We start from the raw sequence: 27,495 nt of genomic DNA on the forward strand, positions 1-27,495 counted from the left end.
CTCAGGAGGAGGCTCAGCGTTTTGCTAACCGTCGTCAGTGTGTTGGTTCCCGGCTTCGAGTTGGAGATTTGGTCTGGTTGTCTTCCCGTCATGATCCTATGAAGGTTTCTTCCCCTAAGTTCAAGCCTCGGTTTATTGGTCCTTATAGGATTTCTGAGATTATCAATCCAGTGTCTTTTCGTTTGGCCCTTCCAGCCTCTTTTTCCATCCATAATGTGTTCCATTGATCTTTGTTGCGGAAGTATGTGGTGCCCGTTGTTCCCTCTGTTGATCCTCCGGCCCCGGTGTTGATTGATGGGGAGTTGGAGTATGTGGTTGAGAAGATTTTGGATTCTCGTTTTTCGAGGTGGAAGCTTCAGTATCTGGTCAAATGGAAGGGTTATGGCCAGGAGGATAATTCTTGGGTTGTTGCCTCCGATGTTCATGCTGACGATTTGGTTCGTGCCTTTCATTTGGCTCATCCTGATCGGCCTGGGGGCTCTGGTGAGGGTTCGGTGACCCCTCCTCAAGGTAGGGGTACTGTTGTGAATTCTGCTCTTGGGCTCCCTCCGGTGGTTATGAGTGGTAGTGCTGCGGTAGTTGGATCGCAGCATTCATTAGGTGTATCTATTTTTTGCAATTTGGGCTGGGCTATATAGCCTTGCTTGTTCCTTTAGTCAGTGCCAGTTGTCCATTGTTTTTGGAGGATTCACATCCCTTCTGGTCTCTCCTGCTCGCTGTGCTTTTCTTCAAAGATAAGTCCTGGCTTTGTTTTTGCTGTCCACCTGCTGTGGACCTTATAGTTCTGTGCATTTTCATGTTTAGTCTTGTCCAGCTTTGTCTGTGAAGGATTTTTTGCAGCCTTGCTGCGTCTTTGGAGATGCAGATATACCCTCCATGTCTTTAGTCAGATGTGGTGGTTTGTATTTTCTGTGGTGGATATTTTCTAGTGTTTTAATACTGACCGCATAGTACTCTGTTCTATCCTTTCTTTTTAGCTAGTATGGCCTCCTATGCTAAATCCTGATTTCATGTCTGCGTATGTTATTTCCCTCTCCTCTCACAGTCAATATTTGTGGGGGGCTGTCTATCCTTTGGGAATTTTCTCTGAGGCAAGATAGGTTTCCTGTTTCTGTCTTTAGGGGTAGTTAATTCTTAGGCTGTGTCGAGGGGTCTAGGGAGCGTTAGGTACCCCCCACGGCTACTTCTAGTTGCACTGCTAAGTTCAGGGTTTGCGGTCAGTACAGATGCCACCTTCTCCAGAGTACGTCTCATGCTGCTCCAAGGCCACCAGATCATAACAGCTGGGTGAGTATTTTCAGAACAGCAGGGGGGGGGGCGCACAGGGGGTGGGGGGGCGCACAGGGGGTGGGAGGGCAGGGGGCACATAGATCGTTATTTTAAACACAATTATTCATATCTTCTCTACAGCAAACGCTGCTGCAGGAAAGATATGAATGGGGCTTCAGCACCACCAGATGCTGGTACGTGTGGTACCCAGCACGGTGCGTGTGGTACCCAGTGGGCACACGGGCGGCACACGGCACACGGTGGTCATAGCAGCAGTGACCCGGTCCGTGGCCCTGGGCGCACAATAAAAGTGATGCACTGATGATTGGGAATAAAGTTTATATAGGAAAAGGGGATTGTTCGTGACGCCACCTGTGGTACTCGGCTAGGGATGGCCGACGCTGCTTAAGGCCGGTTTCCAACGTCAGTGTCTCCGGTACGTGAGGTGACAGTTTCCTCACGTACCGGAGACACTGACGCACATAGACACATAAAAATCAATGCATCTGTGCAGATGTCATTGATTTTTTGCGGACCGTGTCTCCGTGTGCCAAACATGGAGAAATGTCAGTGTTCGTGGGAGCGCACGTATTACACGGACCCATTAAAGTCGATGGGAAGACATGAATTGCGGCTAGGGTTGAGCGACTTTTACTTTTATAGGATCGGGTCGGGTTTCAGGCCCTGCGATCCATATTTAAGTGTAAAATAAAGTATTAAAATAAAAAATATCGCTATACTCACCCTCGGACGTGCCCTGGTACTAACCGGGAACCTTCCTTCCTTCGAATCAGCGCTTGCAGGACCTTGCGGTGATGTCGCGGCTTGTGATTGGTCGCGCGACCGCCCATGTGACCGCTCACGCGACCAATCACAAGCCGTGACGTCACCGCAAGGTCCTGCAAGCGCTGATTCGAAGGAAGAAAGGCTGCCGGTTAGTACCAGGGCGCGTCAGAGGGTAAGTATAGCGATATTTTTTATTTTAATTCTTTATTTTACACTTAAATATGGATTCCGATACCGATTTCCGATATTGCAAACATATCGGAACTCGGGATCGGAATTCCGATACCAGATTCAGAAGATAGCCGACTTCATGGCCGACCCCACACAGGGGTCGGGTCGGGTTTCATGAAACCCGACTTTGCCAAAAGTCGGCGACTTCTGAAAATGACCGACCCGTTTCGCTCAACCCTAATCGCAGCTTCAGCACCAGATGCTGGTACGTGTGGTACCCAGCATGGTGCGTGTGGTACCCAGTGGGCACACGGGCGGCACACGTGTGCCACACTGATGTGCCACAGAAACGTAGGGGCACACGGACACGGATAATTCCGGTACCGATTTTTTCTGGTACCGGAAATATCTGGACGTGTGAGACTGGCCTTAGACAGGTTCTGGCCAGGAGTCTGCATATCACATACTTGGATGCCGTTCACAGTGCTGCAGAGTAACTGCAGACTGTTCATTTTAGACCAGACAACCCCTTTAAGGAGGACATGTCATTTAAAATAAATACTTTTTTTTTCCTCATGGAAATGCCAGTATTCTCCTCAATATGGCATTGTTTGTTTTGCTCTTGGGTCTCTACGTTCCTGAGATTTTACCCCCTCCCACCTGTATGTAAATCTAGTCCTTTTAGCCGTGTGGGTGGGGTTCTTAACTCTTCTCTATAGGCGGCTTCATGAAGATCATGCCCAGTTGGCTAACAAGAGTACATTTATTTACAGGAAAGAAAGGGACATATCTCAGGCATAGTGAGGCCCCAAAAAATAAAAATAAATAAACAATGGCAGTTTAGTAGAACAGCATCAATTACACCAGGTTGAAAAAATATTGTGTTAAGCGACAGGTCCATTAAGGCTGCACTCCCATGTTGAGTATTTGGTGGGTTTGTGATGCTGCAGAATTTCTGCACCTATTATTTCAATTAGGTTACTTGTGGTTTTTCGTTGTGTTTTTGCATGCTTTTTTTATCATGCGTTTTTATCGCATTTTTTGTATGTCATGCTTAAAATAAAGCTGCTTTGTTTTTTATACTTTCTGATATTTGGCTACGACAAAACTTTATTGACATACTTAGGTGCAGATCACATGCATTTCTGAACCGTTTCCATAGTGGAAACAAACTAAAAATGCAGGTGCGTTTTATCTGCGGATTCTCCACATCTAATGCAATTCTATGGGGAAAATCTGCACAGAAAACTCAGCATACCTCCAAGAGAAATTGACATGTTGCGGATTTTGATACACGCACCACAGGTCAGTTTATGGTGAGTAAAAGGAAAGCACAGCGGTCATAAGCTCTCTATAAATCCCATCCACTTTGCTGTCACTGGACGACACTGCATTTAGGATGCAGCAAAAATACAAAGTCTCAAAAGTGCACCAAAAGCTCATCATGGGAATGTAGCATTCATCGTTCGTTTCATTATCACCCACTTAACATCTATGGTCAGCTTTAGGCTGCAGAACTTAAGTTTTCCTTATTTTGTTATTCTATTTACAGCAAAATGGTCACTGTCTCACCAATTTGTTTGTGACGCCAAATGAGGAAATCAAAGATATATATTTGACTTGCGAGTCAAGCACAGGTAAGATTAGTTAATAAAACACACTAATGCTGACAGGGTATCAATAAATAAATAACTGTTAAAATTAGACTATATAAATCGTTGTTAAATAAAGACACCCAGAAAACACCCAGTGTGTTAATGGTGTAACACTACAATTAGCTAGGGATATCGTGCTCACCACATAGCAAAGTCAAGAAAGTAATCACGACAGGGAATGTAATCACATAAGTATCAATTTATTAGGTACCAATCATTAAAACATAAGACACAATACTAAAATCAAGAATAATTTAGTATATATGTATACAATATTCTAGTGCCTGTAGCTATCTGGCTGCCATGATAAGTAATTTAAATATCCATAAGGTCATTAAAAACCTCCCAATTGGAAAGCAAGAAAAAATATAAAAAGTGCATTTTTTATGTAAAAAAAAAAGGTGCCACAATGTGCATGATAAAAGAGGGCAAGGATAAAGTGATAGTGCAATAATATTGCGTTAAAGCCAAATGCAAAAAAAGTGTTGAAGGTACAGTGCGTCCGAAACGCGCATTGGGGTGCCCCAGATTGCACTGGCGGTCCATATTTATCTACCTGCAAATATAATTGAAGTGTCTTCTCATATCGCCTATCTCATAGCACCTTAGCACTTTTTTTGCATTTGGCTTTAACGCAATATTATTAATATTATTAATATTATTATTGTATCTTTCTACCAGTAGACAGAAAAATACTAAAAGCTGAGAATCCTCAGTGGTTGATACAGTTTAATGGCTAACTGAAAAGGTGGTAACAAATAGCAGCATTAAAAACTACTCAGGTCTCTTCATCAGGCGTAATATAGCACAAAGAGTCACATATTTTTATATTTATACACAGGAATAATTCAGTAATAAGACAAGTCACGTGAAGCAGAACTATCAGTATGGGAGAAACAGCTGGAGTAGTAAACATTGATACCTTTATATCTACTATTCGCTGCCTGAAGCCGGATAAATGCATCCTTTTTGCAATATGCAGTTAGGCATTGAGTGCTTTGTCGTGCCAAGAGCACTTAAAGGGAATCTATCACCAGGATTTAACCCCCAAACTATTTATATGCACATGTAGCTCTTTCAAAGGCAAGTCCAGCAAGACCTTTGTATGACCAGCCTGTTCCTGGGAACTGACTTCAGGGTATGTGCACACGTTGCGGATTTTGCTGCGGATCCGAAGCGGATTTGATGTGTTGTACAGTACCATGTAAACATATGGAAAACAAAATCCACAGTGCACATGCTGCGGAAAAAAACATGCGGAAACGTAGCGGTATTTTTCCACAGCATGTCAATTCTTTGTGCAGATTCCGCAGCGTTTTACACCTGCTCCTTTATAGGAATCTGCAGGTGTTAAACCGCAGGTCGAATCCGCACAAAAACCGCGGTAAATCCGTGGGTAATTCGCAGTGCGGTTTACCTGCGGATTTTGCAAAAACAGAGTGGAAAAATCCACACACCAATCCGCAACGTGTGCACATAGCCTCAGAGTTGTACGACAGATGCACCGCCTAACCACGATGTACACCCAGAAGAAAGGCAACTATGACCCTTGGCACCCTTGAATACACAGAGTGACTGGGTAGCGAATGCACACTAAAACAATGAAGCTTGTGCCCATAGTTTTTGAATATAAATTATCTTTGTACATGAGGTGAAGTCAGAAAGAGCCGCATGTTCAGTAAAGTAAGCTGTGCAACATTTACTATGTTGGCATGTTTTATGTAGTACTTGTGAGGTAATATTTTTTGCTTCAAGTTTTTTTTCTACTTGAACATTCTGTGAATTTTAGTGCCTGCCATATTTCAGATTAAGACAAAACACACGGCACTCAAGGATCCTGTGTGGTGCCCAAGTCAGGTTTCCAGCCCGTCAATCCAATAGTAATAAATCACTTGGCACTCAAATGGTTTCTTTCAGATGAAAAAGTGAACATCCCATTTATTTGTGCATCCAGTTCAAAGATTATTTAAACGTTTTCGGTCGAATCACAAGACCTCCATCAGAAATATCTTTAACAAAACTGGAAGCATAGGACAATGGGGTATAAGAGCCTAGGCAACCCGGGATGGAAAGCGCACCCGGAACGTCTCACGGATCCTGAAGGGACTACTCTACACAGCGCGACGGACTGGACGTCTATGAGTGCCATATGCAGCGGCGGATACACGCCCTCCTCCCTTCAGTAGGGGGAGCAAATTGGGGGAATGTATGCAGACACAATATGGGGGGCTCGAGGAGGTGATTGGTGCAGACACAGTATGGTGAGTAGGGGGATAGGTGCAAACACAGTATTGTGAGTGGGGGATGGGTGCAGACACAGTATGGTGAGTGGGGGATGGGTGCAGACACAGTATGAGGAGCGAGGGGGAATGTATGCTGACATAGTATGAGGAATGAGGGTGATGGGATGGGTGAAGACACAGTATAGGGTGTCGGGAGGATGTGCTAGTAAGCAGTATGGAGAGCAAGGGGGTAAATATATGAGGAGACAGTAAGGTTAGCTGGGGGATGTGAAATGAGACAGTATGAGGAGGGACAGGGAAATGTGTGAGTGGACTATTGAGGGGAATAGTGTGAGGAGACAGTATAGGGGGAGAAAAGGTGAGTGGGAACAAGATAGAGACTAAGTAGTGTGTGGGGTAGCATGGAGGGACAGTGTAAGGGCGGAGTGTGATGAGGGGCAGTGTGTTGATCATATTTTCTGCAGGGTAGCGAAAGGAGCAATTATTTATTCAGCGGCTCAGCACAGGCCCATATTTTTATTCAGAAGCACTATAATTTTTAATGGGATCTTGTGGGGATGTGCTGCACAAGACCAGAGAAGATTGAAGTCTGCAAAAGATGAGCTATGGCTGTGAAAAGTCATCATGGCATCTGGATAAGATGAAAAAATGAAATGAAAGATAACGACTCCAATCAGAGACAACGTCATCTATAAGGAACCTGGATGTAAATTTTTTTGTGATACTGATTAATTCTGATCAGTAGGCCGGGATCACAATTGCGAGAAACTCGCACGAGTCTCGCATCTAAATACGCGGCACTGCCGCCGGCACTCGGGACCGGAGCGTGTGGCTGCATGTATTTCTATGCAGTGGAGTGCTCCGGTCCGAGTGCCAGCGGCAGTGCCGCGTATTTAGATGCGAGACTCGTGCGAGATTCTCACAAATGTGATCCCGGTCGTACTGTGGTTTCTGTATGGGAAAAAAAATTGATACATTTCAGCTCCCCACTGTGGCAGCCGTTTAAGAAGCTCTGGCACGAATGTAGTTCAGTCCAAACTAAGCACAGCTGTATCCAAACAAGGAGAGTTTTTCCAGCGAGCGTTGGAGGAACAGTAGTAGACGTTTTTGCAAAAAACTCTTGATATTTAATGAATCAAAACGTTACATATAGAGTCAAAAAATGTATCCCTCACCCCCGTAAATCTACGTGTTTTGGTGGATGCCTTTATCAAGTTGTAGTTGTGGTTTCTGTATGTTCCGCAGCCTGATGATGACTGATAGCAGCAACTCCCAGTATCTCCTTACCATTGTTAAGGACGTACTGAAAGTGACCGTCCACTGATGCCACCGTCAAGGAAGAATCCTAAAAGTGTACAGTGCATTTGCTGTGTGAGAATTCAAAAGCATGTAGTCACATAGAGTGACTGCAGACTTTCGTCACAAACCTATACAAGGCCTTTCATTTTAAAATGAAGCCCTATAGCATGCCAATCCCAACAGTGTGTAATATATTCACTGTCAGGATGCAGCTCTGGTTGCTGGTAACAGCAGTCATCACATGGCCACTTCACTCATATGCAATTTTTATACTTATGGTCGCGTAACAACGAGCTTTTCTTCCTGCTTCTCTCAGCTTTTCACTTAACATAGAGAGAAGTAGGGAGAGCAGCTAGGCGGTATGTGACTTAGGGCTTCTTCTAACTTGCGAGAAATACGTCTGAGTCTCGCAGGCTAAAACCCTGCTCTGGCGCCGGCACTCCAGAGCGGAGCGTACAGCTCCATGAATTGCTGTGCAGCTACACACTCCGCTCTGGAGTGCTGGCGCCAGAGCAGGGTTTTAGCCTGCGAGACTCGGACGTATTTCTCGCAAGTGAGAAGGAGCCCTAAGTGTAAAAATTGCATGTGTGCTTGGGGGGGTGCGAAGCTGAATTCTTGCCCCGGGTGCCGGAAAACCTAGATACACTTCTGACACCAGTGTTGGTGAGGGGACAGCTCCTCATTCAATAAGAGGCATACATCTCTTAATGAACCAGGAGCATCTGACAAGTGGCATGTGCCTCAGTGTACACCTCACCACAAATCCTACTCCAGTCCATGCTGGAATAAGATATGTGGGTTAGCGAACACTGCCGCTCATCATGAATTCAACAAGTGGCAGTTACCATGCCCCCGTGCCTCCGCAGCTTTGCCCACTTTGTCAGAGATGGGTGAAAATGGCGTGAGATCACAAAAAGTTACAAAATTTTAGCGCTGCTTCAATTTGTGCCAAAATTGTGTGACTTTTCGAAGCTTTTTAAGCCAGAATTCTGGTGTTTAATGATTTGGTGGATCTGGCCCTACATTTATGAGCATGCTGAACAATGAATTAATTGGTTAACTATAATTTTTTTTCTTTTTGTTAGGATTTTGTCTTACCTGTCCTGAGCAAGTGGAGAAAAATGATACTGAACTGTTGAATTTGCTACAACAATTCATTGAAGAATATAATTCAAAGAGTAACCAAGCAAACCTTTATAAATTTCAGGAGGTTCAGAAAGCCTCAAGAAAAGTGGTAAAGTATTTCTAGATACTTGTTAAAAAAACATTGCGGTACAAATAAGTATAAGTTCACACCATCATCACAGTCAACAATTAGTATTTATATCAATATGTCTATAGATCAATATGTCTAATATGAATCTTACAAGTAACTCGCGGAGTGTTTACTCTGTGAGTTACTTGTAGGATTCATGTTTTGGGAGTGTCCTTAATGTTTACCCATCTTGTCCCTTTATGGGCATATGACCTCTTATTTTGATTATTATGTATCAGTGGAACCTCTTTTTATCTATATGTCTAATATGCCTATCAACACATGTCTGGTGTATGTGAAAAGGCTGTCCAGAAAATCCTTTTTGCTCCTCTCCAAACTCCATTTCACACTCCATGGAGAAGGCAACTATGCTAATTTCCCAGTGATTTCTTATGTGTTTACAACTGTGAAACAAAAGAATACAAATATAGTAGTCAATATTATAATTTTGCAACTTTTTAGATGGTTCAACCAACTATAATGGCTGAGGGTAGGTTCACGCAAATGTATAAAAAAAATCGTTCAGTGTTTCATCCAGCAAAATGCAACAATATTTCTCACTTGTCATCCGAGTGATGTCTGTATTCAATTAGTTTTTTTGTAACCTCGATGATGTCACCGCCGGTCTTTCACCTGTGGTCCCCCAGACATGGATTACGGCATGGGACAGAACAACAGAGAGGTGAGGGATATTGTTGTTTTTTATTTTTGGTTTATTACAGGAGAACGAGAGCTTCGGTGGAATTAGGCGTTAGGTGAGTATAACTGTGTTTGTTATTGTTAAATAAAAATGGAAAAGTGTGTTTTGTTTTATTTCTAATAAAAGACTTTATTCTGGTTGTGTCTTTATTTACCATATAACTATAGGATTAGTAATGGAGAGGTGTCTTATAGATGCCTCTCCATTACTAAGCTGTGGGCTTGATGTCACCTGACAATACAGAAGTGACATCAACTCCACAAATATGAACCCCACTTGCCACCACTACAGGGCAAGTGGGAAGAGCTGGGCAAAGCGACAGAATTGGCGCATCTAATAGATGTGCCTTTTCTGGGAAGCTGCGGGCTGCTATTTTTAGTCTGGGGGGCAATATACATGGCCCTTTCCAGCCTGAGAATACCAGCATCCAGCAGTCTACTTTAGCAAGGCTGGTTGTCAAAAATGGGGGGATCCCATGCCGTTTTTAAAAATGAATTATTTAAATAATTTAAAAAAAACAGCGTGGGGACCCCTCTATTCTTGATAACCAACCTTGCTGAAGCTGACAGCTGAGGGCTGCAGCGCCACATCTGTAAATTTTGCCTGGCTGGTTATCAAAATTACAGGGGAACCCACACTGTTTTTTTTAATTATTTATTTACAGCGCAGGAGCCGGCTAATGAATACACCTATCAGCTGCTCCTGCTCTCGCTGTTATTAGCAGCAGCAGGTGTCGCATGATGGGAGCAGTAGTGTTATCCACTGACACCAGTGACTGCAGGTAAACTTTATACCTCTGAACACAGCTGCTGGCTCATGCTGTCTTTTGACAGTGTGGGAACTGTGGCTCTCTGACCGGCAGGGATGATTTCACCGCCGATCAGGAGCGGTGTTTACCGCTCTGTCATGCACATGACAGCGTGGCAGACACTGGATGTTCGGACCCCCATTCAAGTGAATGAGGTCTGGGTACTGTTCTGGTGCCTGAACCCAAACTTTTTGTAACTGTTTGCCCGAACACAATGGGCACAAACATCCAGGTGTCCGCCCATCTCTACTCTTCATACATCCACTATTAACCTGCGCTGTACATGTATGTCGGCTGCTGGTAAGAGGTTAAGAGACGCATGCTTTGTAATGAATCTGGAACATCTTTTAACTGCTAAGCACAACAGCCAAAAATCTACTACAGTCAGGTACTGGTATACATTTCTGTCCTAATTTATGCCCCTTTTGAGACATAAATTATACTAAAATTATCAAGCGCACTTGGCCGCACCAAGCTCTTTCCACATTCCAAAAAGTTGGTAAAACTGTCCAAAAGCTGAAAACACCAAAAGTTGCAATATTTTTCAAGAACTTCAAGTTGTGCAGAATTTAGCTACAGGAAATTTTACTCCAGAAAACTAGCATAAACTGTTGGATGAATGAAAGCCACAGTTTTTATTATTTGTTACGTACTATATGTTGGTATCTAGGGGTAGATTAAGGATTTGTTCATAAACTGCATTTCCCCACTTATTTTTTCTGTCAAAAAAGTGCAGCATTTCAGTATCAGTAAAGTGAATCATAATCCTGAACTGTATTGCACATTCAACTTATTTTTTCATTGCAAGTTGGAACCATCTGAATGTTTTTCGCATCTGCAGCATGTTAATTCTTTCTGTGATTTTGCAACATTTTTCACCCCTTCAAATAATTGGGGAAATAACGCTTTCCAAAATGCAAGTAAAAAATGTGCGCATTTTATGCTGCTTTTTCCTGCCAACCTACTGTTTTTTCCTGCAGAAAAATCTCATGCAAATACTCAACATGTGCACATACAGTAATACAAGCTGTGTGCCAAGTTACAAGACAATGTAATAAAAAAACAGCAGAAAAAAGGCAGTCGCATTTACCAACACCAGGTCACAAAAGTAATGTACAGAGGGACACCCCCAATCATAATACTGTGTCCTCACCATGCTCTCACTCACCATACTGTGTCCACATACATCCACCACTCACCATATTGTGTCTGCACCTATTCCCCACATACTGTTTCATCATACATGCCCCCATCTACCCCCTTGCTCCTCATACTGTGTCTTCAAATTACTCCCACTCCCCATATTGTGTCTGCACCTGCCCCTTCCTTGCTCCCTAAACGTGTGTCCTCAAATCTTACCCCGTTACACTAAGTCTCCCCACACACTTAATACCCCTACCCCCACACTAACCCCCCTCCATTACACTAAATCTTAAGTGTCTTCAGCTCCACTGTTCTGAAGCACTTGCCACCAATGTTCTACATGCTCTGCATGCCGGTGAGTGACGTCACCAGTGTGATCACATGACCTAATCACGCTGCTGATGTCGCTCTGCACCCGGCGGTCAGAGCTTCAATTGTACTCACATCTGAAATACGCAAGTACCGTTGTTCACTGGGAGCCAGCGCAGTGCATCTTCTGTGAGCTGACAGTCATTTTGACAGCTGGCTCAGAGAACAGCAGACTACCAGGGGCATGTCCAAAATGCTACCCGCAGAGGAGACTCTTCGGACTACCATATTAGAGAGTTCAACTGCGCCATCCTGCTGATTGTGCCCAGGGTAGACGCCCCACCTGCCCTCCCCTAGATACGCCTCTGGTTTACATGATGCAGCAGGCCCTCATGATTAATGCGGAGATAGCACAGGTGTAAAAACTGATGAAACAAGCACTCACAAACCTATCAATTCATGAAATGCATGGTTGTCTAGTATTAGAAATGCACACAGAAAAGGCTTCTATACGGTGCCAGTCACACAGATGTAGTGCACAGTGTCTGGCTTACAGCCTATTAGTGATGCCCATACTCAGAGGCATAGCTGGGGTGGTGAACCATCTGAGTGGGCCCCTATCCAGGTACTCATGAGTATAACTTCAGTGGCGCACCCTAACCATAGGTATAGGGGAACCTCAGCAGATGATTATGCTGTTACTGAAAATCTCTGTTCAAAGATTAGCACTGATATTACTGCCATTACTGCCATATAGTGACCATATAGTGGTAAATCTGCAGAACCCATAAGAGATTGCAGTACAATTATAGATGGTAACTTACAGATGATGTTCTTTCTGTCAGAGTTGTTCACTTTTCCCGTCTTATCAAACTGGCCCAGACTGACATGACAACTTCTCTGGGCATGACTCATCTACAGGGATTACAACAAAGACACATTTGACTACTCACATTAACTTCAATGTCCCCATCTATACCCAACCTGCACAAACTCCTCATTCTGCTGATACCCCAGTACAGAGCCGCTGCTGCCGTATGTGTCCTTATTACTGATCCTCTTAGTACTCCATATAATAATGCCCACCACTGTGCCTTCTAAAAAGTAAAATGCCTCCTTTGTCTCCTTTAGATGGTAATATTGCGCACTAGAAAATCTTAATGTTTTGTGCAAATGCCCCAAAAAGTGTCCATGTTTTGCCTCTAGAAAGTAATAATGCCTCCAGTGTGCTCAGTTGACAGTCACAATACCATGAGTGTCCTATAACAATTATGTTTCTTAAGTGCCCACTTAACATTTAATAATGCTCGTAGTCCCCCAAAATATAGTTCCCCTGTACACAGCATGATGCACCCACGGCTCCCACATATAATGCAAATTGGGCCCACCTCTCCCTATACACAGCATGATGGGCCCTGCAGTAGCACCCTACTATTGTATGACAGGACCAAGTGCCACCCCTTACACTGTTTGGATGGCCCCAAGTAGTCTCTCATACAGTATGCATGGCACCCAGTAGCCCCCCACGCTGTTTGTACTGCCTCCAGTCACCCATATACACTGTATGTAGGGCCCCTGGAAGCTTCTCCCACAATGTATGCATGGCCTTCAGTTGCCCCCTAACATTGTATGCATGACCCCACAGTAACCTTCCCACATTGTATGCATGGCCCAACAGTAGCCCTCCCACATTGTATGCATTGCACAACAGTAGCCCTTCCACATTGTATGCATGGCCCAACAGTAGCCCTACCACATTGCATGCATGGCCCCCAGAAGCATCCCCACATTGTATGCATGGCCCACCGTAACTCCCACATGGTGGTGTGTGAACATGTTCCTACAGACTTGTTCACTATGCAAGTAGCCCATGTGTTTGTGTTTCCATAATTGTTCTCTTGTGTCTACAAGATTAGGGAGTTATCCACCACTCCTTGTGGGCTATCTGCACAAAAGCTGTTCCATTCAGCGTGTCCACATGGACATTTCCTTTCTGAATCCTGCTCATACAGGTAATATACAGATGATCAGGTTTTTAAATACATCAGATAGGGATTGCATACATCAGTTAGGACTGCTCTATATGGGTATACCTTGATGTTTGGTGGAGCAGCTTAGTATACATTTTTTGCAAAAAACGTATCAACCAAATACCCTGTTTTCTTACATCTTTTTTACTAGCACTTGCTGATTACTGTGATTTTTTCTGCAACAGAGTGTTTTTGGTTTTACTGTGCTCTTTTGTGTCTTCATGTAACCCCCACATTGTATACATGGACCCAGTAGCCCCCCACTTTGTATGCGTGGCCCCAAAGTACCTCTCCCACACTGTTTGAATGGCCCCCAGTATTCCAGTTGCCCCTCATCACTGTATGCAGAGTCTCATAGACCTTCCCCATATTGCATGTACAGTACAGACCAAAAGTTTGGAAACACCTTCGCATTTAAAGATTTTTCTGTATTTTCATGACTATGAAAATTGTACGTTCACACTGAAGGCATCAAAATTATGAATTAACACATGTGGAATTATATACTTAAAAAAAAGTGTGAAACAACTGAAATTATGTCTTATATTCTAGGTTCTTCAAAGTAGCCACCTTTTGCTTTGATGACTGCTTTGCACACTCTTGGCATTCTCTTGATTAGCTTCAAGAGGTAGTGACCGGGAATGGTCTTCCAACAATCTTGAAGGAGTTCCCAGAGATGCTTAGCACTTGTTGGCCTTTTGCCTTCACTCTGTGGTCCAGCTCACCCCAAACCATCTCGATTGAGTTCAGGTCTGGTGACTGTGGAGGCCAGGTCATCTGGCGTAGCACCCCATCACTCTCCTTCTTGGTCAACTAGCCCTTACACAACATGGAGGTGTGTTTGGGGTCATTGTCCTGTTGAAAAATAAATGATGGTCCAACTAAACGCAAACCGAATGGAATAGCATGCCGCTGCAAGATGCTGTGGTAGCCATGCTGGTTCAGTATGCCTTCAATTTTGAATAAATCCCCAACAGTGTCACCCCCACACCATCACACCTCCTCCGCCATGCTTCACGGTGGGAACCAGGCATGCAGAGTCTATCCGTTCACCTTTTCTGCATCACACAAAGACACAGTCGTTGGAACCAAAGATCTCAAATTTGGACTCATCAGACCAAAGCACAGATTTCCACTGGTCTAATGTCCATTCCTTGTGTTCTTTAGCCCAAACATGTCTCTTCTGCTTGTTGCCTGTCCTTAGCAGTGGTTTCCTAGCAGCTATTTTACCATGAAGGCCTGCTGCACAAAGTCTCCTCTTAACAGTTGTTATAGAGATGTGTCTGCTGCTAGAACTCTGTGTGGCATTGACCTGGCCTCTAATTTGAGCTGCTGTTAACCTGCGATTTCTGAGGCTGGTGATTCGGATAAACTTATCCTCAGAAACAGAGGTGTCTTAGAAGGGAGGTAAGAACATTTCTAAAACAATCCACAGCGAGGAGATTGGAACAAAACAAAATCCTCTAAACTGCATGCTTGCAAACGCCAGAAGCCTGACAAACAAGATGGAAGAACTAGAAGCAGAAATATCTACAGGTAACTTTGACATAGTGGGAATAACCGAGACATGGTTAGATGAAAGCTATGACTGGGCAGTTAACTTACAGGGTTACAGTCTGTTTAGAAAGGATCGTAAAAATCGGAGAGGAGGAGGGGTTTGTCTCTATGTAAAGTCTTGTCTAAAGTCCACTTTAAGGGAGGATATTAGCGAAGGAAATGAGGATGTCGAGTCCATATGGGTCGAAATTCATGGAGGGAAAAATGGTAACAAAATTCTCATTGGGGTCTGTTACAAACCCCCAAATATAACAGAAACCATGGAAAGTCTACTTCTAAAGCAGATAGATGAAGCTGCAACCCATAATGAGGTCCTGGTTATGGGGGACTTTAACTACCCGGATATTAACTGGGAAACAGAAACCTGTGAAACCCATAAAGGCAACAGGTTTCTGCTAATAACCAAGAAAAATTATCTTTCACAATTGGTGCAGAATCCAACCAGAGGAGCAGCACTTTTAGACCTAATACTATCTAATAGACCTGACAGAATAACAAATCTGCAGGTGGTCGGGCATCTAGGAAATAGCGACCACAATATTGTACAGTTTCACCTGTCTTTCACTAGGGGGACTTGTCAGGGAGTCACAAAAACACTGAACTTTAGGAAGGCAAAGTTTGACCAGCTTAGAGATGCCCTTAATCTGGTAGACTGGGACAATATCCTCAGAACTAATAATACAGATAATAAATGGGAAATGTTTAAGAACATCCTAAATAGGCAGTGTAAGCGGTTTATACCTTGTGGGAATAAAAGGACTAGAAATAGGAAAAACCCAATGTGGCTAAACAAAGAAGTAAGACAGGCAATTAACAGTAAAAAGAAAGCATTTGCACTACTAAAGCAGGATGGCACCATTGAAGCTCTAAAAAACTATAGGGAGAAAAATACTTTATCTAAAAAACTAATTAAAGCTGCCAAAAAGGAAACAGAGAAGCACATTGCTAAGGAGAGTAAAACTAATCCCAAACTGTTCTTCAACTATATCAATAGTAAAAGAATAAAAACTGAAAATGTAGGCCCCTTAAAAAATAGTGAGGAAAGAATGGTTGTAGATGACGAGGAAAAAGCTAACATATTAAACACCTTCTTCTCCACGGTATTCACGGTGGAAAATGAAATGCTAGGTGAAATCCCAAGAAACAATGAAAACCCTATATTAAGGGTCACCAATCTAACCCAAGAAGAGGTGCGAAACCGGCTAAATAAGATTAAAATAGATAAATCTCCGGGTCCGGATGGCATACACCCACGAGTACTAAGAGAACTAAGTAATGTAATAGATAAACCATTATTTCTTATTTTTAGTGACTCTATAGCGACAGGGTCTGTTCCGCAGGACTGGCGCATAGCAAATGTGGTGCCAATATTCAAAAAGGGCTCTAAAAGTGAACCTGGAAATTATAGGCCAGTAAGTCTAACCTCTATTGTTGGTAAAATATTTGAAGGGTTTCTGAGGGATGTTATTCTGGATTATCTCAATGAGAATAACTGTTTAACTCCATATCAGCATGGGTTTATGAGAAATCGCTCCTGTCAAACCAATCTAATCAGTTTTTATGAAGAGGTAAGCTATAGGCTGGACCACGGTGAGTCATTGGACGTGGTATATCTCGATTTTTCCAAAGCGTTTGATACCGTGCCGCACAAGAGGCTGGTACACAAAATGAGAATGCTTGGTCTGGGGGAAATTGTGTGTAAATGGGTTAGTAACTGGCTTAGTGATAGAAAGCAGAGGGTGGTTATAAATGGTATAGTCTCTAACTGGGTCGCTGTGACCAGTGGGGTACCGCAGGGGTCAGTATTGGGACCTGTTCTCTTCAACATATTCATTAATGATCTGGTAGAAGGTTTACACAGTAAAATATCGATATTTGCAGATGATACAAAACTATGTAAAGCAGTTAATACAAGAGAAGATAGTATTCTGCTACAGATGGATCTGGATAAGTTGGAAACTTGGGCTGAAAGGTGGCAGATGAGGTTTAACAATGATAAATGTAAGGTTATACACATGGGAAGAAGGAATCAATGTCACCATTACACACTGAATGGGAAACCACTGGGTAAATCTGACAGGGAGAAGGACTTGGGGATCCTAGTTAATGATAAACTTACCTGGAGCAGCCAGTGCCAGGCAGCAGCTGCCAAGGCAAACAGGATCATGGGGTGCATTAAAAGAGGTCTGGATACACATGATGAGAGCATTATACTGCCTCTGTACAAATCCCTAGTTAGACCGCACATGGAGTACTGTGTCCAGTTTTGGGCACCGGTGCTTAGGAAGGATATAATGGAACTAGAGAGAGTACAAAGGAGGGCAAGAAAAATAATAAAGGGGATGGGAGAACTACAATACCCAGATAGATTAGCGAAATTAGGATTATTTAGTCTAGAAAAAAGACGACTGAGGGGCGATCTAATGACCATGTATAAGTATATAAGGGGACAATACAAATATCTCGCTGAGGATCTGTTTATACCAAGGAAGGTGACGGGCACAAGGGGGCATTCTTTGCGTCTGGAGGAGAGAAGGTTTTTCCACCAACATAGAAGAGGATTCTTTACTGTTAGGGCAGTGAGAATCTGGAATTGCTTGCCTGAGGAGGTGGTGATGGCGAACTCAGTCGAGGGGTTCAAGAGAGGCCTGGATGTCTTCCTGGAGCAGAACAATATTGTATCATACAATTAGGTTCTGTAGAAGGACGTAGATCTGGGGATTTATTATGATGGAATATAGGCTGAACTGGATGGACAAATGTCTTTTTTCGGCCTTACTAACTATGTTACTATGTTACTATGTTACTTTCCTGGGGCGGTCCTCATGTGAGCCAGTTTCTTTGTAGCCCTTGATGGTTTTTGCCACTGCACTTGGGGACACTTTCAAAGATTTCCCAATTTTTCGGACTAACTGACATTCATTTCTTAAAGTAATGATGGCCACTCGTTTTTCTTGCCATAATACAAATTCTAACAGTCTATTCAGTAGGACTATCAGCGGTGTATCCCACAGACTTCTGCACAACACAACTGATGGTCCAACCCCATTTATAAGGCAAGAAATCCCACTTATTAAACCTGACAGGGCACACCTGTGAAGTGAAAACCATTCCCGGTGACTAAGGGTACCGTCACACTATACGATTTACCTACGATCACGACCAGCGATATGACCTGGCCGTGATCGTAGGTAAATCGTAGTGTGGTCGCTGGGGAGCTGTCACACAGACAGCTCTCCAGCGACCAACTATGCCGAGGTCCCTGGGTAACCAGGGTAAACATCGGGTAACTAAGCGCAGGACCGCGCTTACTTACCCGATGTTTACCCTGGTTACAAGCGTTAAACTAAAAAAAAACAAACAGCACATACTTACATTCTGGTGTCCGTCAGGTCCCTTGCAGTCTGCTTCCCGCACTCAGTGACTGCCGGCCGTAAAGTGAAAGTGAAAGCACAGCCGCTGTGCTTTCACTTTCACTTTACGGCCGGCAGTCACAGTGCGGGAAGCAGAGACGGCAAGGGACCTGACGGACACCAGAATGTAAGTATGTGCTGTTTGTTTTTTTTTAGTTTAACGCTTGTAACCAGGGTAAACATCGGGTAACTAAGCGCGGTCCTGCGCTTAGTTACCCGATGTTTACCCTGGTTACAAGCGAACGCATCGCTGGATCGCATCGCTAGATCGCTAGATCGGTGTCACACACACCGATCTAGCGATGACAGCGGGAGATCCAGCGATGAAAGAAAGTTCCATACGATCTGCTACGACGTACGATTCTCAGCAGGATCCCTGATCGCTGCTGCGTGTCAGACACAGCGATATCGTAACGATATCGCTGGAACGTCACGAATCGTACCGTCGTAGCGATCGAAATGTTATAGTGTGACGGTACCCTAACTCTTGAAACTCATCTAGAGATTACCAAGAGTGTGCAAAGCAGTCATCAAAGCAAAAGGTGGCTACTTTGAAGAGCCTAGAATATAAGACATAATTTCAGTTGTTTCACACTTTTTTGTTAAGTATATAATTCCACATGTGTTAATTCATAGTTTTGATGCCTTCAGTGTGAATGTACAATTTTCATAGTTATGAAAATACAGAAAAATCTTTAAATGAGAAGGTGTGTCCAAACTTTTGGTCTGTACTGTATGTTTGTACATTTTGAATATATTATAAATAGCTCATGAAACAGCTTATAAAAGATGCCTTTGTAAAAACTAGAAGGTTGAAACAAAAAGATGATTTAGGTAAGATTGCTATAAGATCTGATGAGAGTCTGTTCAGGGGAAACTAGATTTCAAGTTAGTTTTGTAACAACTTTTAATAAATCATATAAAAAAGTGAAAAATTCTGAAGAAGTATTGATTTATGCTGAGTGGAGACCCCATTTTATAAAAATAAATTACCTGAAGATCCTGTTGTAGCATATAGGGGTAATACAAATTTGAAATTAACAAGAAAAACAATTATGGAGCAGGAGGTTATAAACATGAGGGTACTTATTCTGGAAACTAGTGGAACCTATAAATGTGGTAATCAGAAATGTAACAACTGTAAATGGTTACATTCAGGTAGAAAGCAATTTGTATCAGTTTCTACAGGGGAAAGATTTTTGGTTAAAAGTTTTTTAAATTATAACAGTTCGTGTTGCAATGAATGGGACGGACCACTATGCCAATAGATCTCAGGATAAATTAACACAGGTCTAATATAAGAAATGGAATTATGGAACCACAGTTTGTCAACGCATTTTTTTAATGTCCATAAAACAACCCTGCCAATCTAGGACTTTTTATAATGGTGCAAATACCAGCTAAATACAGGTCCTTCTCAAAAAATTAGCATATAGTATTAAATTTCATTATTTACCATAATGTAATGATTACAATTAAACTTTCATATATTATAGATTCATTATCCACCAACTGAAATTTGTCAGGTCTTTTATTGTTTTAATACTGATGATTTTGGCATACAACTCCTGATAACCCAAAAAACCTGTCTCAATAAATTAGCATATTTCACCCATCCAATCAAATAAAAGTGTTTTTTAATAACAAACAAAAAAACCAACAAATAATAATGTTCAGTTATGCACTCAATACTTGGTCGGGAATCCTTTGGCAGAAATGACTGCTTCAATGCGGCGTGGCATGGAGGCAATCAGCCTGTGACACTGCTGAGATGTTATGGAGGCCCAGGATGCTTCAATAGCGGCCTTAAGCTCATCCAGAGTGTTGGGTCTTGCGTCTCTCAACTTTCTCTTCACAATATCCCACAGATTCTCTATGGGGTTCAGGTCAGGAGAGTTGGCAGGCCAATTGAGCACAGTAATACCATCAGTAAACCATTTACCAGTGGTTTTGGCACTGTGAGCAGGTGCCAGGTCGTGCTGAAAAATGAAATCTTCATCTCCATAAAGCATTTCAGTCGATGGAAGCATGAAGTGCTCCAAAATCTCCTGATAGCTAGCTGCATTGACCCTGCCCTTGATGAAACACAGTGGACCAACACCAGCAGCTGACATGGCACCCCACACCATCACTGACTGTGGGTACTTTACACTGGACTTCAGGCATTTTGGCATTTCCTTCTCCCCAGTCTTCCTCCAGACTCTGGCACCTTGATTTCCGAATGACATGCAAAATTTGCTTTCATCAGAAAAAAGTACTTGGGACCACTTAGCAACAGTCCAGTGCTGCTTCTCTGTAGCCCAGGTCAGGCGCCTCTGCCGCTGTTTATGGTTCAAAAGTGGCTTTACCTGGGGAATGCGGCACCTGTAGCCCATTTTCTGCACACGCCTGTGCACGGTGGCTCTGGATGTTTCCACACCAGACTCAGTCCAATGCTTCCTCAGGTTCCCCAAGGTCTGGAATCGGTCCTTCTCCACAATCTTCCTCAGGGTCCGGTCTCCTCTTCTCGTTGTACAGCGTTTTCTGCCACATTGTTTCCTTCCAACAGACTTACCATTGAGGTGCCTTGATACAGCACTCTGGGAACAGCCTATTTGTTGAGAAATTTCTTTCTGGGTCTTACCCTCTTGCTTGAGGGTGTCAATGATGGCCTTCTTGACATCTGTCAGGTCGCTAGTCTTACCCATGATGGGGGTTTTGAGTAATGAACCAGGCAGGGAGTTTATAAAAGCCTCAGGTATCTTTTGCATGTGTTTAGAGTTAATTAGTTGATTCAGAAGATTAGGGTAATAGGTCGTTTAGAGAACCTTTTCTTGATATGCTAATTTATTGAGACAGGTTTTTTGGGTTATCAGGAGTTGTATGCCAAAATCATCAGTATTAAAACAATAAAAGACCTGACAAATTTCAGTTGGTGGATAATGAATCTATAATATATGAAAGTTTAATTGTAATCATTACATTATGGTAAATAATGAAATTTAACACTATATGCTAATTTTTTGAGAAGGACCTGTATAGGAAAACTGACTGAACAGCAATCTAGTCTGAACTGGTGCATAACCAAAAAAGACTTACATAGCAAATATATCAATGGCTGCACTCAATTTTACTGTACTAAAGCAAGGAAAAGTGCGATACATGAAATGTGAATAGCATAATGGCTTGTGAAATCTATGAAAAAACACATGAGATGCTTAGCACAAGATTTGGCCAAAAGTTGTGAGCCCATCCACCAATCGTCAAGGTAATCTCAGATCGGATGGGTCCCTGACCTGTCTGCCTAGTGTGAACACTTACCTCTGGCTAATATCATGGTAAAGCCTGCATTTATAGGAAGCTCAGAACCAACTGTGTTTGGATGTAAATAAATCACAGCATGGTGAAGGGCGGGGCGTTCGAGTCAGAAAAAATAGTACATAGTAAATATAGGAAAACTGACTGAACAGCAATCTAGTCTGAACTGGTGCATAACCAAAAAAGACTTACATAGCAAATAGATCAATGGCTGCACTCAATTTTACTGTACTAAAGCAAGGAAATGTGCGATACATGAAATGTTTACTATGTACTATTTTTTGTACACCTCGTTGAGGTGAGCCTGTCCATCATTTGGCTCCACTATGTCTGTCTGAGCGGGCTCACACATGGGCGTGCCTCTGTTTCTTTTCTTGTTATGGTGCTCAATGGAAACTGTTATGTGTGATTGGTGAGGACGTGGTGCAGAAGTGGAGTTTTTCCAAGTGTGGGCAGTGGGAGTGTGGAAAGTTTGCAGGGTGGAGGTAGAGCTGGGATGGATTGCCTTGTGCAGGCATGTACTATGGAGGACAGAGAATGAACTTCAATCCAATATTGCAGCCAGCATGCAGCCAGCGGGTAAGGAAAGGGTGAATCAAACACCTGAAAATCCCACCCCTATGGCTGAAGATTGTTCCCTCCAAATTCAGGTGACAGTGTCCCTTTAATGCTTGACATTTGCCAAGCACACTTGGTCTTTCCATGTACCATCTAAACTCTGCCTGCTTTTAAAAAAGTTGGTTGAACTGTCCAAAAGTTGGAAACACACAAGGTTTCAATATATTTTAACACCCTTAAGATGTACAAAACCTTTGCAATATTTTAACAGCTTTATTACACGAGAAAACTGTTTGAGCCAGGGAGCTTTTATTCATTCTGACATATGATGGTATCTTGTGTAGCAACATGATCAAGAACGTGGTCAAACGCTGCATTTTTGCTGCAAATTTTCAAATGCTGCTTATGGTTTCCTTGCAGATTTGAACGATCAAAGTGTTTTTTCGTATCTGCAACGTCACTTGTTTCAGTGTAGTTGCAGCGTTTTTCACCTATTCAAATAAATGGGGAAATAACACATCAAAAACGCGCTCCAAAACATGCATATTTTACGCAATATTTTTCCTGCCAACACTGCCTTTTGCTGCAGAAAAATCTGTGCACATACACTAATACAAGTTGTGAGTCAATAGACAAGAAGAAAATACAGTACATACACTTGTGAGTATTGTACTGTGGATATAAACTGAAAAAATGTGTTAATAAAAATAAAGATTGGCAACATACTGTATCATTTTTGGTCAATACTCAGGCATTCATATTTTATTTCTACATTATTTCTCTAGTTTCAAAATGGCCATCAATACAGTGTGGACTTTGGAATTCAGGAGACCAATTGTTCCAAAGTAAATGATATCCTCGGAGAGAAATGTGGCATCAAAGAAGAGGGTGTAAGTCTAAAAATTATAATTGAAATTAAAGACTAAAACGAAGAAATGTGTTTTGATGCCAGCGTTATACAATTATGCAACATCTGGCATTGTAGTAGCAGTATATTCAATGGGGTCCTGAAGCAGCACATCCCTAGTCAGTCTTTGTTTACTTAGGTCTTCATTCAAAGGCAGGATAACGTCTGAAATAAGAGTAGAGAAGTGGCCAATAGGCTTTCCAGGCAGTCCATCAGATGGTTTATGCGCATCAAACCAGCAATAGTGCCAGGAAGGGAACTTTCAGAATATAAATCTAGCAGCAGGTTAGAGATTACACATTAAAACTTAACTTTTACTTATATTATTAAAATCACAAGCGTGACCATAAGTGAACAGGGTGCCAGTGTTTTAAAACCAAAAACAATAACAAAGACCACAACACAACAAGCAGGTAAGAGTTCAATGGAACAATATTTGTAGAGCATTCATATGTTTCAAAGATTTCATACATATGGTGCTACACAACAATGAGCAAGCTCACAAACCATATAAGGTGGGCCAAATCCCAACCTATTTTATTCACACCACCGATAGCACTGGAATACATATATGCCTCACCACATTCTTTGTGCACATTAGCATATGTTCAGTAAGTGTCTATGCGTGGGTTCATCTAGTAACAGCGTTTTCAATTTATACTCATCTCTGGGACCGATGCTGTCAGCGGTGCCTCCTTAGAGTGTCCGGGGCTTAGGGGCGGATCATACCGCACTAGCCATAGATCCCCGTTAGATCCTATGTCTCCCGACGCGTTTCTTCTTTTGATTCATCAGGGGGGTAGTGACAAAGGTGCTGTCAAATACGCGAGCATTGCTAACCCATGTGCCCCTTTACCTGCCTTAAATAGACTTTTATAAGGGTGTTATGGCTGTGGACCATTACTTGAGAACACGAGGGTGCCAATTTAGTGACCATAATGTGTTTGTTATACAAGCGCTCAAATTTTGCCTGACCAGGAACTATTTCCTTTTTGACGGGAAGTACTTCCACCAGCTCAGGGGCACAGCTATGGGGAGCCCTTGTGCCCCCTCGTATGCTAATCTGCTCCTGGGCTGGTGGGAGGAGAACATCGTCTTTGGTGACACTATGGACGCAGCCGAGAGTAACATCGTTTTGTGGCTGCGTTACATAGATGACTTGTTCTTGATTTGGAGAGGGACCGAAGAAAGTTTTCGTACCTTTGTCATGGGTCTAAACGTAAATGATCTGGGCTTACGCTTCACCTTCGAGCTGAATCTCCAAAGTTTACCTTTTGTGCACAAAGAATGTGGTGAGGCATATATGTATTCCAGTGCTATCGGTGGTGTGAATAAAATAGGTTGGGATTTGGCCCACCTTATATGGTTTGTGAGCTTGCTCATTGTTGTGTAGCACCATATGTATGAAATCTTTGAAACATATGAATGCTCTACAAATATTGTTCCATTGAACTCTTACCTGCTTGTTGTGTTGTGGTCTTTGTTATTGTTTTTGGTTTTAAAACACTGGCACCCTGTTCACTTATGGTCACGCTTGTGATTTTAATAATATAAGTAAAAGTTAAGTTTTAATGTGTAATCTCTAACCTGCTGCTAGATTTAGAAAATATTGGTTAGTGGTAATTTTTGTCCTTGCTGAAATATAACTTTCAGAATATGTTAAAAAATATCTATGTGCCCGTGCTTTGTTCCAATATGTAAAGGAGCTGGGATATATCCCGAAGGTGATCCCAGTCCAGGGAAATTCTCCAGTTCTCCTCTCTAAACCCAGCCTAATTCCATGTCACTTGATGGACCAGAGTGTTGGGTCACAACGGTGAAGCTGTCAGCCACGGCAAAGAGAACAGTATTAGGAGGGATTAAGAGAATAAAGCTGGAGTACTTGCTTGGATTGGGACTGCACACTTGACAGCTCATTTACTGGTTAGAAATAAGTGGATTTTTTGAACATTCCTAATTACTCTGTGACCACGCATGTCTAAAATACACTATTGGGCAATGTGGATGGTTTACATGGCATACAACATCTGACATTTGGCACAACTGCACAATGAAAGGACATTAAGCAATCCATTCCGCTTATGTAATCAGCACGCAGATCAGCCAGAGCCACCAAGGTCAACCCTCCATCAACCGAACATTAATAGCCCACACTAAATCCTTTTGTCTCTGTGCGCACATTGCATAATTGCTGCGTTTTTCAGTGCAGATTTGTCACAAAAACTGCAAGGTTTCCTCATTCTAGCAACATGAATGAGAACCCTGAAGTCTCATTTGTGACTTGCAGATTTAATTCTCCAGAAAGTCAATTCTTTCAGCGTTTTTGCTGCAGATTTCACCTGTACTAAAGAGTGGGGAAATATCTGCACCAAAAACCCGAGTAAAAACACACATGTTTTTGCAGTTATGATTTTCCTGCCAAGAGATGCAGAAATTTCTGAACCATATACTCAACGTGTGCACATACCCTTAAAAGTGACTTTTCACCAGTTTTAAGTATGTTAATGAAAGATTCGCATTAACTTTTTTTATGTAAATGTTAGTGTAGGGCAGTATTCCCCAACTCCAGTCTTCAAGAGCCACCAACAGGTCATGTTTTCAGGATTTCCGTAGTATTACACAGGTGATAATTGCATCACCTAAACAGGCAATAATTCCATCAACTGTGCAATTCTAAGGAAATCCTGAAAACATGACCTGTTGGTGGCTCTTGAGGACCGTAGTTGTGGAACGCTGGTGTAGGGTATACTCATCTATTACTGTCTTCTCCGGAATAATGTCCTGTTCCACTCCTCTTCTGAGTCACATGACAGCAATTCAGACTCTTCAGATCACATTACCCTTTATGTGTGAGCTGAAAGTCTCTTTTAACAATGGAAGCCTATAGTTCCTTATTCTGACGCTCCATAGGCTTACATTGTAAAAGTCACTTGTAGGGCACACAGAGCACATTGTGGAGAAGTCTGAACTGCCTTCACGTGACTCGGAAAAAGAGCAGAACAGTGGTGGATACCAGAGAAGACAGAGATAAGTGAGTATATTAACAGACTGACACTATACTAACATTTAGGCTATGCGCACACGTCAGGAATGGATTTCTTGCAGAAATTTCCTGAACAAAACCGGACATTTTCTGCAAGAAATCCGCATGCGTTTTTTTTTCGCGTTTTTCTCCCTTTATTGCGCTATTTTTTGCGGATTTTTCCATAGGTTCCCAATGCAACAATATAGTGGGAAATCAGCAAAAAATCCGCAAAATTAATGAACATGCTGCATTTTTTTACTGCGATGCATTTTTTTGCAGGAAAAAAGCGTAACATATGCACAAAAATTGCAGAATGCATTATAAATGATGGGATGCATATGTATGCTTTTTTATATGTTTTTATTGCGTTTTTATAGTGAAAAAATGTGAAAAATCCGGAATGTGTGCACACAGCCTTAAGGCCCCTTCACATTAAGCGACGCTGCAGCGATACCGACAATGATCCGGATCGCTGCAGCGTCGCTGTTTGGTCGCTGGAGAGCTGTCACACAGACCGCTCTCCAGCGACCAACGATCCCGAGGTCCCCGGTAACCAGGGTAAACATCGGGTAACTAAGCGCAGGGCCACGCTTAGTAACCCGATGTTTACCCTGGTTACCATGCTAAAAGTAAAAAAAAAACAAACACTACATACTTACCTACAGCCGTCTGTCCTCCAGCGCTGCGCTCTGCTTCTCTGCTCTCCTCCTGTACTGTCTGTGAGCCGGAAAGCAGAGCGGTGACGTCACCGCTCTGCTTTCCGGCTCACAGCCAGTGCAGGAGGAGTGCAGAGCACAGCGCTGGAGGACAGACGGCTGTAGGTAAGTATGTAGTGTTTGTTTTTTTTTACTTTTAGCATGGTAACCAGGGTAAACATCGGGTTACTAAGCGCGGCCCTGCGCTTAGTTACCCGATGTTTACCCTGGTTACCAGTGAAGACATCGCTGGATCGGTGTCACACACGCCGATCCAGCGATGTCAGCAGGAGATCCAGCGACTAAATAAAGTTCTGGACTTTATTCAGCGACCAACGATCTCCCAGCAGGGGCCTGATCGTTGGTCGCTGTCAC

The 27,495-nt window shown here is 42.7% G+C and overlaps 1 protein-coding gene across 1 annotated transcript in view; it reads left to right on the forward strand.

The window, feature by feature from the left end:
* The window catches only part of LOC138638158 (T-kininogen 2-like), an 84,723-nt gene that overhangs the window by 35,237 nt on the left and 21,991 nt on the right, over window positions 1–27,495 (forward strand). The window contains exons 7-9 of the mRNA XM_069727229.1: window positions 3,779–3,863; window positions 8,509–8,657; window positions 23,279–23,383. Of these exons, the coding sequence (XP_069583330.1) occupies window positions 3,779–3,863; window positions 8,509–8,657; window positions 23,279–23,383 (339 nt within the window). The remainder of the gene's footprint in view (window positions 1–3,778; window positions 3,864–8,508; window positions 8,658–23,278; window positions 23,384–27,495) is intronic.

This window comes from Ranitomeya imitator, chromosome 5 (assembly GCF_032444005.1).
Source record: "Ranitomeya imitator isolate aRanImi1 chromosome 5, aRanImi1.pri, whole genome shotgun sequence".
NCBI lineage: Eukaryota > Metazoa > Chordata > Amphibia > Anura > Dendrobatidae > Ranitomeya > Ranitomeya imitator.